This window comes from Pleurodeles waltl, chromosome 2_2 (assembly GCF_031143425.1).
Source record: "Pleurodeles waltl isolate 20211129_DDA chromosome 2_2, aPleWal1.hap1.20221129, whole genome shotgun sequence".
NCBI classification, from domain to species: domain Eukaryota; kingdom Metazoa; phylum Chordata; class Amphibia; order Caudata; family Salamandridae; genus Pleurodeles; species Pleurodeles waltl.
The window spans coordinates 431732710-431751184 of NC_090439.1; the positions used below are offsets into that span (position 1 = coordinate 431732710).

The window sequence follows — 18475 nt, forward strand, 5'->3', positions numbered from 1 at the left end:
TGGGAGTCCCATCTCTTACCAAATTGGAAATTACAATTATAAAAGGCAATAAAGTAATACCAATGCCATCCTATGGGAGAGATAGGCCTTGCAGCAGTGAAAAACAAATGTAGGAGTTTTTCACTACTAGGACATGTACATGCCCTACTTTTTAAATACACTGCACCCTGCCATTAGGCTGCCTAGTATCTACCATAGGGGTGATTTACATATATTAAAAAGGAAGTTTTGGGCCTGGCAAGATGGTTAACTTGCCAGATCGACATGGCAGATTACAACTGCACACACAAGGTCAGGAATTGCAGACTTGAAACATGTTTGAAAGGTAACTCAAGTATGTGGCAGAATCAGTGCTGCAAGAACTCAGGAAACATTTAATTTACAGGCACTGGACACAGGTAGTGCACTTTAATATAGAGTAAGTAAATTACTTTACTAGGGACTAAGTAAATTAAATATGCTAATTGGGCATAATCCAATTTTACCATGTTTTAAGCAAAGAGCACATACACCTTAGCACTGGTTAGCGGTGGTAAAGTGTCCATAGTCCTAAAGCCAGCAAACTCAAGGACAGCAAACCACAAAAGCAAAAGTCAGTGGAACCACCAAAGGGATGCCAGGTCTAACACTGATAAAGTGATTTAAATCTTAGATGCACTGCATAAAATCTTGAATATAAATGGGATGCAAAACCTACATATATCAGTCACTGTTACCCACTTTAGGAGATCAGCGTTGTACATAGAAAACCAGTATTTCTAGAGGGCTGTAGCGTAATCATTTTTAGAAATATTTATATTTAAACACTTCACTGGACAGAAACATGAAAAAAACATCTGTATTCCCTAATTCTACAATATAAAGCCAAATGTGAGCTCCAGCACATCCCAATATTTCAACACAGTATCAGAGCAATGTCCCCAATTAAGTTCATACTCAAAATGTAATCTCAGCTGTAATACAGTGGGGGTTGGTGCAATGAGGTGGAAGGGAAAATTGAACAACACATGGCACTCCACATAAGGGAACTCCTAAAGGTTCCAAACAAAAGCAACTGGTTGAACTGTCTAGCTAACCCTCCACAATCAGCTTTGGCTTTTCTCTGGATTCCTCTCAGTTTCCACACCAGGAGCTGCATGCCTTCTGACTCTGCAAAAAGTTCCTCTGCATACATGCTGCTTTGTTAGAACAATAATGGTGCTTCAAAGCCCTTTTCCAGCAGGGCATCCTTGACTGGCTGCAGTTCTGTTCTACATTGACCTGCTCAAATGGAGGGAAACCAGTAACTTGCTTCCAACCCTCTGGGTTTAGTGGCTTTATGAGTGACAGTATCTCACTGTTGCGGCATCCCAACTCAACAATGATCAATCACTCCAGTCTCTGGTTTCTTCGTGACAGGGTTCACATCAGCAGGTGGAATAACCTTTTGATTTCCACCTTCAATGCAAAAGAAGATCCAGAAGCCTCAAACATGTTGTTCTTATCGTATTGTCCATTACATCCAATTTGCATTCCAGAGGAACCATGGCAGAGACAGTATAGCCCCTAAACTTCTCAAGGTTTTCTATCATGCATGCTTGTGCATTTGACTCTCTGCTTTCAAGATCTGCTTCTGCATGCCTCTAATCTTCAACTCATGTTGCCTCTTAACCTTCCTCAATTGAGAAAAATACAATCAATATTTACAGACGTCTCCTGTATGGTCTTAAGTAGGTCATGCTCAGTACCTTGTCCTGGGTTAGACAGGCAGTGCTTGGGTCTAGTGGGTCACCCCTACCTGATGTTGCTAATGACAAAATAACGCTTTACCTCTCTAACATTTTGCTCTTTCACTCCTTCAGTGGAATATTAAACCAGACTACTGGATTTCTGTTAAGGCTCAAGTCTTCTTTATTGGGTTTAATTCAACTTCTTACACTCAATAATTCTAGAAAGTGGTGCTTTGTGTGAACAGATATCATGTATGAGGGACATCTGCAGTGGGTCATACAGTCCACGTCCATGCTGCCACTAGTAAAAGATTCAAAGGTTTTCATGTCACTGGACTAGTTTCCCAGGAACACCTCTAACCTGTAAAGTGGCATCCATCCATTCATCCTCCACTCTTCAGTATCTTGACCTGAGGCATTCTTTGCCTTACCTGCTCGTAGATGCATTACTGCCACAGCAACATTGTGAACACTGACTGGAGGCACTATCTTCTAGTACCCAGCATTGCAGGATAAAGTGCTACCTCACCATAAAGTATGGGTTGCTCAAACTTTCCAATCTGCTTTTATAAGCAAGGTTGATGCAGGATCAGTGCACCAGCTTTGGCATGCTCTACAGGACCCTCCACATTCCAGGGCCTCAGTCTCTGATCTCTCCAAGGAAGCCACCCTGGAGTTCCTCAGAAAGATGCCATGCAAGTTCTGCCCCCAGGAAAAACTTTTTAACAATTGTTCTGAATCTTGATTTTGTCTGATAGAGATTTTGTAATCAATTGTTTGGGTTTCTGAAGAATAATGCAGCAAAAATGATTAGCTGTCAGACCTTGGGCAATCAAAAAGGTTAACAATTAATGAAGAAATATTACAACAGTTTTTATGAATAAAACATCTGTCATCACATTGACCTTCCCTCATTGATTGTGATCATTATTTTTGAAGAAGGTCTGAATTATAACCACATATAGTGACAGAGATTCAACACATGCATAAAGCTTTGAGTATCTAAAAAATGAAATATGCATGTGAGTGCGCATGTGTGTGTGTGTGTATGTTTGCATGGATGTGCACATATATGTGAGATAGAGATTTCTAGTAATTTTATGGCATGCATTTCTTAATAAATATGTCTCAAATCACAAGTGAATCATATTAGGAATTTGAATTATGTGGAGCGTAGGGCAAGCAATAATTAAGAACTAGGAAAAGTGGCTTCAAAACCTCCATACCAACCAACAATGGAAAACTGATACTATATTCCCACATGTAGAATTATTGAAATCAAGTGTATCCTTCTCCAATTACTGAAGATATCAGTAATATTCTGATGTCGAAACACTGCATGGTATTCCGATTTGCACCCTGCATGCATGGACGTGAATTCGCCAAAAAGCCAAAAGTAGCGTAATTTACATCATATGTCATTTGGCCTTTACTTTCAGTCACACATACACATTCACACTATCTCTCACATAAACACACACTCACCCACAAGCACGCATACAACATACAATAAAACAACTTGTACTTACCTCAGATTTCAGATAGGGACACATTCCAGCAAAATGTACTCCATTTTTGTTACACAAATAGTGAATAATATTATTCACTGTTTGTGTAGTAAAAATACTTGATATAAAACCAGGAAAGTGGAACCCCATCCAACATCCACTAGGGTGAATAGCCCCAGTGTTCCAAGCACTAATATTTCTACCTTTGAAGCCAGAGGTCACAAAGGCAGTGCCAGTAGTTCCAAGGGGCAACCAAGAGGCCACATCTGCAACTCCTGGCAACCCCTAAATGACATCCATACCTGCGTGATCCATTAGCAATGGGGAATTACCCTAGGAATCTGTATTAGTGCAACTGACAGACATGATAAATTACAATTTTTCCAGGATCCCAATGAGAGATTTCAAAATGTTTCACCTGTTTTATAAGGGTCTTGTTATGCTCACCTGTAAGTGCTAATCATAGTCTTAAATTAATTGCATCTTTACTTCCACCAGCATCAAACTTCCCCCTCAGATCATTTCACACTGCAATACATGATTTTCCCTATGCAGTTTCATCTGCATTTTCTCTAATGCTTTCAAGTATGTTGTTTTTTTTTCACAATATAATGTCTCCATACTAATGCTATCTTTTTGAATATCTACAAGTGTTTTTTTTCTTTCTTGACTCTGAATTCTGTTCCAAGTATCTTCTTATCTTAAATGGTGTCTTCTCTGATATCCCTAATTTCTCCCTCTCCAGTCTCCAATTTTCACCTCATTGATCATCTGCTTTACATCTTAGATTTTACTATCCATATTTGCATATGTTTAATATTAGCATGTTTTATTCAACAATAGTATAATAGGCCCAACAAATCACAGAAACATTGATTGCTGTCACTATTTATTTGCTGTACCTGGCCAGGAAGAGCATTTTCACATACAGTTGTCTCATAATCCATCGCAAATTCAGGGGCATTGTCATTGATATCAAGAATGGTGATGGCTACAATCCCTCTTCCAATCTGAGTGGGGTTCTCTGTGCAAAGAAAAGGAGACAGACAGCATCACTGACTCACTGAGTAGAATATAGAGGTCATGGCTTCACTTTAACCAAAAGAGTAGTGGGAAATACAATAAAGCAAACCAATCATTTGGTGTTATGCAACGTGAAAGATTAGTCTACATTAAAGATAATAACCAATTTATATTAGCCAACAGTACCGACAAACAAGGCTATAAAACAAAACAAATTATTTTGCTTTTATTGCACTTTAGAGAACATTATTTTCTCATATAAAATAACTTTTAAGTAAGGTGGTTAAATCATTTTATAAAACTAAGGGGCAGATTTATGAAAAGTGGCCTTGCACATAGTGCAGCACCACTTTTCTTGCATCCCTTAATGCCCCCCTAACATCACCATGGCAGTAGTTAGGGTGACTAGAGTCATAATTTTTTACGCTAGGCTGGAGCTTTGCAGGATTAGCATAAAAATGATGACGCTAATTCTGCAAAGCACCCGGAGGCCCATTGTGTTCAATGGGAGACTCTGTTTAATGCTTGCACTTAGCAGGAGCTAGAAAATGCTGATACAAATGGTGCAAAGCAATCTCATATATTCCTTTTGCCATTTTCACTGCCCTTCTAGCGCCGGAACACCTTCCTTGCATACATTAGGCCTGGTGCAGGCATAATGTGGTGCAAGAGGTTTCTTTGTAAATATGGTACAGCTGTTTTGGCCTCTTTGGGCCACATTTGCATTCGAAAAAATGATGCAAATGTGGTGCAAGGCGGCGCTAGGGGCTCTTGAATATGCCCCTAGGTATTTTGAGCTTTAAGATCAAGTATTGTTTCTAAATGTCCAATCACACATCTCAGACTATACAAAAACTCCCTAAAGCTCTCCTGATTGGTAATAATGAACTACTTTTCAACATTTTAGTGAAAGCTACTTGGTGTGATGCCCAGGCTTTTAACACACACATAATTTGTCTTTAATCAAAGCAGCAAAGAATCCACCAGTGACACATTTCAAGTGATTGAGAAAGTGGAAAAGAAAACAAAACATAGGGCCTTATTTGGACTTTGGAGGATGGGAAACTGCAACACAAATGTGAGATGTGTGTCGTCTGTTGTATTACAAGTGCATTACAGTCAATTTCATCTGTAAAAATATAAATGAGATGTATGTCACATTTGTATGGAGTATCCCATCTGGCAATCCATAAATAAGGCCCATAGAGACCATTACAAATTTGTTTATAAAGAGAAACATTTTTGTACCCCAAAACCTTTAAACAATCTGAGTGACATGGTCTTATTTATTTATTATTTAGTAACTGTTGGAAATAAATGCTGTCAAAAGTCATTGGATCAAAAACCTTTGAGCATTAAGACTTACTGCCCTAATGAACAACAGTGCATTCAGATTGAAAAACAATTGTTGTGGTCAGTATGGTAAGGACTGCAGACTGTAGTAATTTTAACTTAGGAACCATGAAAATCTGCTCAAGAGCAAAGATGCAGGGCCTGATTTAGATCTTGGCAGATGGAATACTCCATCACAAACTTGATGGAAGTCAAGTCCACCTTAATTATGGCTTCCATAGGATATAATGGGATCATAATATGTCAGACGGGATATCCATCACATTTGTCTAAATCAGGCCCATGGTCAATGGATAAGAGTGGTAAAGGGATAATGCTCAATTGCTATTAGGGATGTAAAAATGCCCAGAAAATAGACAAATGCAAAACAGTTAGTCATATATAAAATCAAGCCTTATGTCCATGAACTTAATATAATAATGTTATGCAGTATATGGTTTTATACGATGTGATTGCCTGTGCTGGAAGAGATCAAAATTAAGAAGATTTCTTTAAACAATATTTAAAGGAGGCTGGACCTTTAATCTTGATATGTGTTAATTTTCTGCAATCTTATATCTAGGATGTAAATAATCAAAGTTGTAGCTTTCTGGCTAATTTCAAACATTTCCAATTTCCAATTTCTTTTCCGTCCTCATTTGCATAGGTAAAGTTTTTGCAGCAGCATCGAATTTTGAGCAGTGTGGGGCAATATATTTATTTACATAGAGTTTTTGCAGGTCAAGAAAAATGTTAGAAAATGTACATGTGTAAATGAATATTTCTGCAATACTTAGTCCTGCAGATCTTCAGTCTCTGTATAAAGTTTTGGAAGGAAGGAGTTTACATCAGTTTCCAAACATATTGCTGGGGATTTTTCAGAATCTATTAAAAGGAAGCAATCTTTGTAAATCAAGGGAGAAAACTAGGATGCATAGATTTCCATATTATGTCCAATTCAGAATGAATAAGTACGCTACAGCACTCCACCTCAGCCAGAGGAAGAGCATGGAAATATTGAATTTAATAAAAAAAGAAGTCAATTTCAGTCTTGTTAAATTTTCTTGGAGAACTCATTTGGAATAATATTGCTATTTGGATTTATTTAAATATTTAGGTGTTTATTTAGTATACAATTACAGAATCATCAGATACATATCCTTGGTGTGGCCATCCTGGTTCATGCATTTTTTATCATGAGGTTTAATTGATGGATACTGTTTATAAATATAAAAATTAATTTAGCACTTTATGTGTCTATGATCTGTGTATAAAAGCCAACCTTGAGTAACTAGAAGATTGAGAGGCTTGTTGTTTTGTTAGTCAACTAATCACGAAGATAGTAGCATAATATTGCGTTAAAAGCAGTCTTTTCTCCCAGCAAGCTCATTATTTCAAAGGGGCATTATATTATATTCTCATTGTGTGTAGTTGAATATATTATTTTTGGTAGAGGTCAGAAGAGTTATATACCTTGTGCATGGCAATGAGTGTACATAGGAATGTAAAAGCTCATTTTCTTGTTAGTTTTGTCAATTAAATATTCTGCCAAAATCACAGTTTCTACAAAACATTGCATTATTATTATTTTTGTTATTATTATTATTATTATTATTATTATTATTCATAATATTATGATAAGTATCATTAGTAGTAGTAGTGATAGCATTATTAGTAACACTGCTAGTATTGCAGTTTTGCTGTTCTTCTGTAACTATTGTTTTTGCAATTAATAGTATATTGTTGCTACTAATAATATTACTATTAGCATTAGTAATGTTCTTGCAATAGATGATATTGTTATATCTATTTTTATTAATAATAAATCACACATTAAACTGATGTATAGTGACAAAACAATAGATATAGATCACTCTGTGATCACTTCAGAAATACCCACATTTCAACTTCTAAAATATTTATAATAAGAATACAAGCAACACTGATAACAACACATATTTCTGTAAATAATAGTGACATTATATACAACAAAACAAACTTGTTTTTATGTAGTCCTTAATGTATTGATACAGGTGGGATTTCATATTTTTGAGCATTTTATGATATCATATAATTTACCTTTGAGATTCATGAATTTTGATTAAATGGGTACTAAAAGGCAAATTAAACATGTATTTGTCAATTAAATAATACATTAATATAGAAATGTGTATTCAGTTTGGACTCCTCTGATAAAAATTCCAGCTGCTTTGTTTTAATAGGGACTTGAGGACTTCCATTTTAAACTGTGTCCAAGTGCAGGTTTAAAACACAGATATAAATAAATTCATTGCATCAAGGTTTTAACATGCAAAATAATAATTTTACTTACGGCTCTCCATTGCCAAGACAGTAATATTGTGAACGGCATTAGTTTCCCTGTCCAGAGGCTTAGCAATTGTAATGACTCCACTGTTAGCATCGATATTGAAATACCTTTCAAGGTCTGTATTTCGATCTATTGAGTACCTAGATGAAAAATAAAAATAAAAAAAAAATCATCAGCCTGGGTCTATATCATTGAAATTGCAAGGAAAACTAGCATACAGTAATAATGCATTCAACAAACCACAGGAAATAATGCTATTTGTGAAGGGGTTAGCTCTCCAGATTCTCCAAAAAGTAAAAACAAAAACAAAAATACTCTAATAGATTTACTCTTATGTTTTAGTAAGATTTTTACTTTGTTGAATTCTCAGAGGATTTGAGACATACTGAGAAAATATGCCGGAGCTGCTGTTTTTTTGTGGTTATTCTTGGAACATTTATCATAAATCTGAGGTTCCTGCAAAGGTATTTCTCAAAGCATACATGTATCAAGTCTAAATGTATGCATATGTACTTTGACACAATGAAACCAAACTTTAAACATTTTCTCTACTGGGAAAGTATTTTCCCCATTAAGAAATCCCATCCCCTGTACTTTCACCAATCTCACCCCACTTCCACAGTGGGTACAGATTTACTTTACCTTCTGGTGAAATCAATCCTGAACCCTTCCATTTAAATTTTTTTGTAGCAAAACATATTTGAAATATTGCGGATATTCATTCATTTTGCAAATCTCTCTAGTGTATATTTTTAGAATACATATTATAAGGAGATACATGATGCAGTATGAAATGTGTTAATGTTTTTACAAAGTCAGTGTTGTAACACACATATGCTGATGCAAACAAGTAGTTTCAAATATGGGACATAACACGTCCATAAAAAAACAAAAAAAACAAAAAAAATAAAATTTGTAAGTACAAGTTATTTTTTTATTTAATATGCTTCCAAATATACTGCCTTAACTTATTATCATTACTGTGTATTTTATCATTATGGCCATCACTATTGCTTGGTGTGGGTATTTTGAATAATGAGATAATAAGAAATTAAAAGGAAGAGATGAGAAGAGAAGAGAAGAGAAGAGAAGAGAAGAGAAGAGAAGAGAAGAGAAGAGAAGAGAAGAGAAGAGAAGAGAAGAGAAGAGAATGTCACAAACGTAGAGCTTTATAAAAAGAAGCTAGAGTTTGGTAGTGATAGAAAGGGAACAAAGTGGTTTGTTTGCTTTCTAATTAGAGAGCCTTTGGCGATCAATCACATAAAGTAATTTTAACTTTAGTGTTGTGACAGAAATTGCATGCATATAAAAATGAACGTAAATAATATCTGTATACCTCACAGGACTGTTAGATGAATCAGGATCATGAGCAGCCACCACTCCAATGCTGGTCCCAACCTTTGCTGCTTCAGATGCTGGCATTGAATAGACAGGTTGAGTAAAGAGTGGTGGCTCATCAATATCTTCAACAATAATCTTCACTGTTGTTGTGTCCATAAAAGGACCCAAACTTTCAAAGTGCCGGTCAATATGCTTATTTGCTGCCTCTATCCTCAAGCTGTAGCTTGTCTTTGATTCATAATCAAGTTCCTGAAAAAAATGTGGAGAATTTCATTTCTCTTTTCTGAGAATACTAATCTGGATAAAACGGCTATCACAACATCACATATTGAACACAAAGGGACTGATTTCCAGGTATGGAGTATTGTGAAATATTACAATTGTTGTTAAAAGTGGTAAATCCAGAGAGTCTGTGAAATTTAATCCACCAAAGTATGATTGATGAGATGCCATCAGTGCTATCGCTTACCAATTTAGAACAGCCTTCATAAGTCAAGATTTGCCTTTAGAAGCATACCCTAAATCTAGTTCTAGATTCCATATTCTAGTACTAAATCAAGTTATACAGCCCAAAAGTACTCATACCACAGGTTTTGATAAATGCACCTGTCAAGAATATCAGGGCATTACAAGGAAGCCTTTGAGAAATTAGGACTAATAGACAGGATTGCACTGATTCCAGCACGCTCTTCTCTTCCTCATCTGTGAGCCATTTAGCTACCAGATAATTATCCTTCTTTGAGCAAGTGAAAAACTTTGGAGCTGCAATTTTTCTTAGATTTCATAATTCCTCTCATGGCAAATAACTCCTGTTACCTCATAATGCCGACGTGTGAAGGAGAACAAATAAAACTGATCATATCTACTAGGATGACATCTTTTGAACTGCAACATCTTTCTTAAAAGGAATACAAAGATGAATAGAGTTATTATTGTAATGTTATTGAATGGGGGGTTAGCTCAGTTTGCAATATGAAGTCACCCAAATAAATGCTCCTGTGCTATAGTGCAATAATACCAGAAAGAGAGGGAAAACGATACTCTTTTATCATTTTATACTGAGGTGCTGTCTGTTGAAATAATAATATTTATATTTCCACTATTGCAATTTTATTATAGTCCAATATCTCACTGCAACGCCTGGAAGCGATGAACATATATGCATGTATGTATGCATAGGGGTGTGTAATTATTTATGTATGTATGTATATGTAAGTGGGATTGGTGTGGTGTGAACCAAGCCAAACATTTGGGGAGTATTGTATAGCGTCAAAGGCAAGTAAAAGAGGAATAGGAAAGGTAGCTGGGGTCTGGGAGCAGATTTATACAGTTACTGCATGTTGATTTGATGTTCTTTAAAGAGGTGTATCTTCACCGTTTTCTTAAATTGATGCCGGGGTGTTGTTCCAGATCCTGGTAACTAAACGGAAACTCCTTCCTGCCTGAGTTTCTTTTTTTTTAAAATAGCAATTACTTTGGAAAATCAGTAATCCCTGATCCACTGTTAAGTCCTCATATTATCCAGGAGCTGCACTCAAGAGTTTTCAGCTGTTTTCAACTGCTGAAAGCGTGATGGAACAAAACAGATCAGCAGTGTTGCTCCATATCACAAATTTCTGGTGGGATTGGTAGTACACAGACCCTGTGCTAACATCTATTCATATTTTATTTTTAATATTAAGGCCTTCCTTCTGTAAGGAAGAAGTTAGCACCATTGAGCAGGTCAAAAGTAACCTCTTCTCATATTTATAGAAGAGGGGAAAGTATACCTCCGACCTTTGTATATAAACACGCCATTTTACAAGCAGTAGGCCTGCGCATGGGAACAGTTACATGAAGGAAGTAGACAATGCAACAACCCATAACCCATTCACTACACTGTAACACAGTGGCGTAAAATTATGCCCCCACCTCCCTGTTCATATGCTGTGAGGGACCTGTGAGACTCCCGTATCTCATACATGTTCATAGGCCTAAGGCTGATTTGACGCCCTAAAAGGAGAGGACCCTCTGCACTGCAGGGACTGCATGGGTCTGTCTTACGTACTTGCTGCTAAGCACTTGTAAAATCCTTCAGTAGAATACATTGCCCTTCTTTTTACATCTTGTTGCATGTTTTTTTTCTATTCACCCTGTATGCTTCATTAATGAAAAAAAGACATCGTGCACTTGATTTTGAATACAAATATGAACCAGTGAATGGATGAAAATATTATGTGCAGAAAATGTAGGTAGCCTTAATTTTGCATTTTCATTTGTTCACGTTAGGAAGAAATATAGTTAAATGCCAAACCTTACTAAATAAGTGCTGCATTTATTTCACGTGGGAGTGCTTTCTGTGATGAAAATAAACAGTGCGACGGAGAGAGAACAACAAAGAACAAAGAGAAGCCAATGTGCATGACAGAGATGGATTCACCATGCTCGCTCGCATTATTATGCTTTGAAATCTGCATGACTCACCCCTTTCACGGATGGTGAGAACGGGTCCCTGACAACATTCCTTTTTAAAATAGATCGATTAGCGGTGACCCTTGCCTCGTTCCTTTCTGGAACACTTCTGTATATTCTCCCAGAGTTCGCAGTTCTGCGAAGATTTTGAATCCATGTGCTCAAGGTTTTTGCCTGTTCGGCTGTGTCAGTGGTAGAATCGAACCTTGGTTAGGATGAGGGCCACTGAAATTATGCGTTTTTGAGGCTGAAGCGTTTTCAGCACAATTATGCTTTTTCTACAAATACCACATAACTTATCATCTGCTGCACAATCTGCAAATTTTAACAAAAAATGTTGTTCCTAGCTTAAATGGTACAAAAGTTACTGAAAATACAGTGACACGCGTTGCCGCACACTGGAAGGCTCTACTCTAAGGCCCATATATACATTTTTTTAGCGCCGCATTTGCGCTGCTTTTTGACGCAAAAGAGGTGCAAACTTACAAAATACAGGCCCATATTTATACTTTTTTAGTGCTGCATTTGCGCCGCTTTTTGACGCAAAAGCAGCGCAAACTTACAAAATACAATTGGTTTTTGTAAGTTTGCGCCGATTTTGCGTCAAAAAATGACGCAAATGCAGCGCTAAATAAGTATAAATATGGGCCACAATTGTATTTTGTAAGTTTGCGCCGCTTTTGCATCAAAAAGCTGTGAAAATGCGGCGCAAAAAAAGTATAATTATGGGCCTAAGTTTGACTGGTCTCATAACTTTTGCTTATTGTTGTATTTGCGTGTTAAATATGAACTAAAGGAATAACCCATTTTACCATAAAGTTCTTGCACGTACAAATGAGAAAATAATGAAGTAATGCTGTCACAAAATGGCCGCATTATGCAGTATAATTTGCCTTTTTTTGCTGCTTAATTTAATTCACAGTAAAAAGAAGTTGGTCTATGAAGCACAGGTTACTTTCACGTATAATACTCCACGTGTCCTCTGATTGTCTCATAATATCTGCGGCGGTAACATATTTTTACATTTTCATCAGAATTTTAATCTATTAGTTCTCCTTACATAATCGCTCTAACACTACATGCGCTTTTTAAATATTTCAATGTGTTTTATAGTGCTAAAGCAACAAGAGTGTTGCTGTAGAATGCTTTTTGACAAATTGTTTGGGAGAAGGATGGAGTAGCAATGATCAGTAGTAGGTTTAAACTGAGTCCGAAAAATCAATCAGTCATTTATATTCTTTTAGGTATGGATGGCTCCAGAAGGTTGTTGTAGAAGTATCTGGGAAAAAATATATATTTTGTACTAAATCTGTTCAAAACAATGTCGCCGATTGAAGTTGATTGAAAATATACATTTAATGGCATGTTTATGAGAAACAATATTTTTGTCAAAGCTATTCAGACACAAATACTATTTTTTTAGCCCGTCTTAAGGAGATGAGACAGAAGTAGGTATTTCAAGGGTTGGAGCTTAAAGACTGTAAACTACTTTTATTTATATGAAGGCAGGAAGAACTGGTAGTGGGAGACTGACTTTCTGCTTCTAGTAAGGTCCTAGGGAATCTGGATAGATGAGGAGGTACAGAACTGTGCACGACTTTTTAGACAAAGCAAACAATTTTGGCGTTTATCCTCTGCATAACAAACAGCCAGTGAGGACCAACCAAGCACGGGAGAAATATATGTAGTCTTTCATTAGCAGAAGATGAGCTGGGTGTGTACTTTTTATGATTTTAGAGGTTTGCTTTCAAAGAAAGCCCAATTTTGAGTCCTTTGTAGGAGTACCTCTGTGAAAGGATGATTGCGATTCTAGTGCGTGAACAGCACCGGGACAAGCTCTCCAATGTCTCAACAGCTATGAGATGCATTCAGAGACACGTTTTACACTTGTGGCCCAAGCGACAGCTGAATGTTGAGGCTAATTATTAGGTTTAAGACTTTGCTAGGACTATTAAGAGAGGACCCACTGTGAGAAACAATCAAAAGGAAGAATCTCAGGATCCTCAGAGTCCAAAACATGGTCTCAGATCCGCAGGAGTCTTGAAGTAGGCCCAGTGTCAGTGTCACACACATGGTAAACTAAGCTGTGTCTGTCGGTGATATACAATAGAAGAGGAACAAGGCAATAAATAGGACCTCAAATATGAAACATCCATGAGGCAAGTTACAAGTGAACTCAGTGTCATACAAATAGTATTCAGGTTCCTGCTGCTGTGTGTAATTTGATTTAAAAGTACCTTAAGCCAGTGAGATGCTGCCCCCTCAGTCATAGGGGTGGAATCTAGACAGTTCTAGTTCCAATGTGTCATCAACTGTGAGTAGCCAATAGGGGATAAAAGCACATTCCAGGCACTGGTTGCTGCTGAGAGGTGCTCCTCGCTAATGTTCATCATAGTTTTTATGCTTTTTTAGGACTAACGGTGAATCACTATAAAGATTTTCTGCTTCAGAGTAGACAGCCTGCTGAGATCTTACCATCTTTGCTATAATTGTTGCATTAGATGGTAGTTTGAAATAGCATTCCAATTATCAAGTTTAGCTTGGCAAGGCACAAAAATTGCGAACATCATTGGTCCAAAACAGGGACAGGTTTCTAATGATGGCTAGCAATTAAAGGCAATGACCTGCATCAAAAGTAAGGCCATTAACCATTTTAGAAAAGCTGACGTTGTCAATGTCTGCAATGATAACCTACACATACACAAAATGTGTGTCAATGCACAGATTTTAAGGACACTTATGAAAAAAAGGAGTCTGCTCAAACAGACCTGGATAAAATGATTACATCATATTGTGGAGCCTTAGAAAATTGCACAGGTTAATGATTAGATAGGGCCAGTTACGCCTTATTTGCGACAGTGTTAGAATGATTATTAGTGTTTGACCTTCAGTATGTCTTAGGTCAGGGTTCTGCAAAGTTGGTCCTGGAGAGCCGGGTCCATGCCAGATTTTTAGCATATCCAAATTTAGAAAAATGTAGATTTCTGAAACATCTTGTTTCTAAATGTGGATATGCTAAAAATCTGGCATGGACCCAGCTCTCCAGGACAGACTCTGCAGGACCCTGTCTTAGGTGATGTGGTATTGATTGATAAAAACCTCCTCTAGACTTCTTTTCCAAAAGATGATGTATCCGTGTGAAACTACGTTGTAAAGCATTGAATTTTGTTGAGTCAAGAAATCTTCTACCAGACTTTCTATCTAAAGCATGACATATCCAAGGATGAAGAACTGCATTAGTCAAGTTAGCAACCCCAACCCAGACTTCATTCTTGAAGATTATATTGTATCCATGTCAATGATTTTGTAAAAGACTGAATTTGCAGAGTCAGTGCAGATGTGGTAAACGATGGGATTGTAGATGTTGGCAGCACATGTTATGGTGAACAACATCCTGAGGACAACACCTCTAAGGTCGGAAAGGACATTGGGTTTTATGGGATTTAAGTGGGTTGTGCTCCTTTGGTATCATCTGCATTCTTTGGAGTCTTGGGAATGATCCATTAATGGACCATAATAAAACGATTGCCTGTATTCTGCAAGCCAATTTGCAAAATGTTGTGAAAATGCTTGCTGGGTTGTATTTTTGCATGCAAAACAACATGATGAAGTATACATAAAGGTTTCTGTTTATCTGAAGAGAATAAAAAATGTCCTCACTTAATTTAGCTTGTACTTCTATCTCATAGGTCTTGGCCACAATATGTTTCACCTTTACGTATCTTTCCAATATTGCTTACATTTTGATATTTTAAATTTCAGCAAAGTGACTCAATCTCAGTAAACACTCACTTGGTTTTTAGGGAGGCAGAGTAAACCTTTTGTATATGTGTATGGGCTCACAGTTCAAGAAGCTGCATACATATTAGTGTTTAGTGATGCATATTTTGGTGGAGGGCAAAGAAAGCAAAGCATGAGAGAGAGTGAGACAGAGTGAGAGAAACAGAAGCAGAAAGAGAGAGAGAGAAAGGAAGCAAAAGAGAGAAATAAAAAGAGAGGCAGAAACACCAAAAGAACAAGAATGAGGCAAAGGGAATTAGAGAATTAGGAAAGGCAATTGAAGATGTGATTGCAAGGTGATCTATAGAACATAGACAAACTATACTGCAATGACATATTAAGGGCGTCATTACGACAGGGTCTCTGTTGTGGTCGGGTCACCGCCAATGTGGCTGTCCAGCAGCCACATTATGACCGTGGTCCGGCAGTGCTGGCGGTCCTAATAAACTAGGGCAGTGCTGCAAAAGTGGTGGTGCTGGTGCACCCTACGCACTGCAGCATTGCCGCTGGCTCAATTATGAGCTTACGTCAATGTTGTGGGCTGTTTCCCACTGGGCCAGTGGGAAACTTGAAATGGGGTCCACGGGAAAGGGACTGCCCAGGTGGTAACCTGACCGGTAGAGTTTGGGGGACCTCCTTTTCCGTTCTCAAACTCATAATGACCCCTAAGTGTCTTCGAGACAGTTCTGTGTGCACTCTGATAGGATTTACCCAACCTTTTTTCTTCCTTGCCTTATAAAATGAGTGCCATTGAGGGCCATAACCTAAACACCATTTGTTTAAGCACCAAGATACATTGCATCTTTCTCCTGTGTAGGGGAAATAAGGATATGCTATAGGAACATATAATTGAGTTCTGCACACATTTTATCTCACCTGACCTGCTACCACTTCCTTGTTCATAAACAGTTCATTTTTAAACAGGTGTTTTCATTAAAAAGTAGAAGTATCCCTTATCGGAAGACCACTTGATAGAAAATATAGATCCCTATTTATACATTAAACACATGAAATAATATCTGCAGTGCTCACAGGTGCATCAGTTGTGAGACGGGTATATTGAATTGATTTTGATATATTAGTACCTTTATCACTGGAAATTAGATGCAGCACATTTTGCAAGCAACAAATTGCTTGCTTGGGCTGGGAAATATCAAGCAATCCATCACATTAAAATGAGATGCAGTGCTGCCTCAGCCTCTATCCTTGTTACAGATGCCACGGTATAACAGTACAAGGTGTCATTCTTTAAGCAGCCATTAACTAATGAAAAAACACATGCATGGGCAAAGCCACCTTCAAACGCGAGGGGACAGATAATTACTGATGCTGCCTGCATACAACAAAACAACCACAAAAAGATCAATACTTCAGAAGCCTTTTCTTCATAGGCAATTTTGTCTTTATTTTTTTCAAGAAGAACAATCTTCATGTAATGGTTCCAGCAAGTTCCATCCATTTTCTGTTTGGGGTCCCCTCATTACTCTGAATCTCATGGTCAGTATCGGAAATGTCTTAAAATTATGTTAACACATCATCTTGTGCAAAACTAAGTTAATTATCATAAGGTAGCCTAACCACACTATAATGCACTTATGATGTGAATAATCAGCCCAGTGCATCACCTGATGCATAGCTTACTACAGACACTGAGCCATCCTGTCATCCAGCAGAGGGGCACTACTATGCATACAGAATGTTACTCACTGCAAAGGATTGATATCTACAAAGACACAGGTTACATCAGCACCAACAACTAGTGATCATGCACCATGTCAGAATGGCATGCGCACACTAGGGTTCATCCATATGGATTGTGAGCCATGCAAGAGAACCAGACCTACACCTCAAACCCTTTCTGCAATCAACTGGCAGATTACAAAACCAGCATTTCAACATGCAGGACTAGTAGCACAGTCAGACTGGTTATGATATGATTTTACTCCTGGCCATGCTCACTTGCCCACAAACAACCCTGCGAAGTCCATTGCAGGTTTGATTGGGACATGAGGTCACGCCAGCTCACAAAGATGTGGTACTTTTCCGCTTTTTGCTCTGTTTATTGGTGGAGCCTAGTAAAGCAACCAGAATATTAAGTTTGAAATATTGTGCTACCAAAACATAACTATAATATCGACTGCCAAAACATCATAAAGGTAAGCACATATAAGGACACATTTACTATACCTTTCTCCACACATAACTATCTTGATAATAGCATTTTTACCTTCAAGTTACGTACAGAAGGAGACAAGAATAATACATGTATCCTTCCTCATATATATACTAGCCTTCACAATGTTTAGTTGGCGATATTCTAGTAGCACAATATTATTTTTCACCATATTCTGACATATATCCAGGTCTGATATGCCAGAGCCAGATACTGCAGTAGAAGAAGTTGCGATTTTCAACTTGAGGGGGTTCTCTGTAGTGGCACATGTCACCGTTCTGCCTCTCTCCTGGGCTGTCTTGTCTGGCATATCGTCACTCAACATTGATGGAGGGCCGACATCATTAATGCTCCTAAATGTCTTCTGGGTTGTCACAATAAAAGTTAAGTTATTGAAGCCTCATATCAAAATGTAATCCTCTTTACAAACAGCAGACTTCACTCACTACATACCTCAGTTTGCTCAGTGGATCATACCTTGTTCAGAGAGGTGACAAATCGAGTCCTAAAGATTTCCACCGACAATCTATCTACTCAGTAATTATTTTCAATATTGCTTTCTCCCAAAGGGTTTTGCAGTACTACACTTTGGAACAAAACTGTGCCAGTGAACCATGAAGAAAACACAGTGATTAAGGCACCATAAGCACAGCATTATGTGAAGTCTGTTTCTACTATGACAAGCAACAGCACCTATGTAGCACATTGTGGTTTACAATGGCTCATAATTGGCTTTTTGTGGTGATTGTGCAGTGTTAACTTTCATTCCAACTTTTGCATTTCAATTTTCAGTACATTAATGTAGCTGAAACACTCAAGTTGCAAACTA

General features: G+C 37.5%; 1 protein-coding gene across 5 annotated transcripts in view; it reads right to left on the reverse strand.

The window, feature by feature from the left end:
- The window catches only part of LOC138282395 (cadherin-7), a 228393-nt gene that overhangs the window by 57781 nt on the left and 152137 nt on the right, over positions 1–18475 (reverse strand). For all 5 annotated transcript variants that reach the window (XM_069219910.1, XM_069219913.1, XM_069219914.1 and 2 more), the window contains exons 7-9: positions 9238–9491; positions 7905–8041; positions 4120–4241 (exon numbers count right to left, since the gene is read on the reverse strand). In XM_069219910.1, the coding sequence (XP_069076011.1) occupies positions 4120–4241; positions 7905–8041; positions 9238–9491 (513 nt within the window). The remainder of the gene's footprint in view (positions 1–4119; positions 4242–7904; positions 8042–9237; positions 9492–18475) is intronic.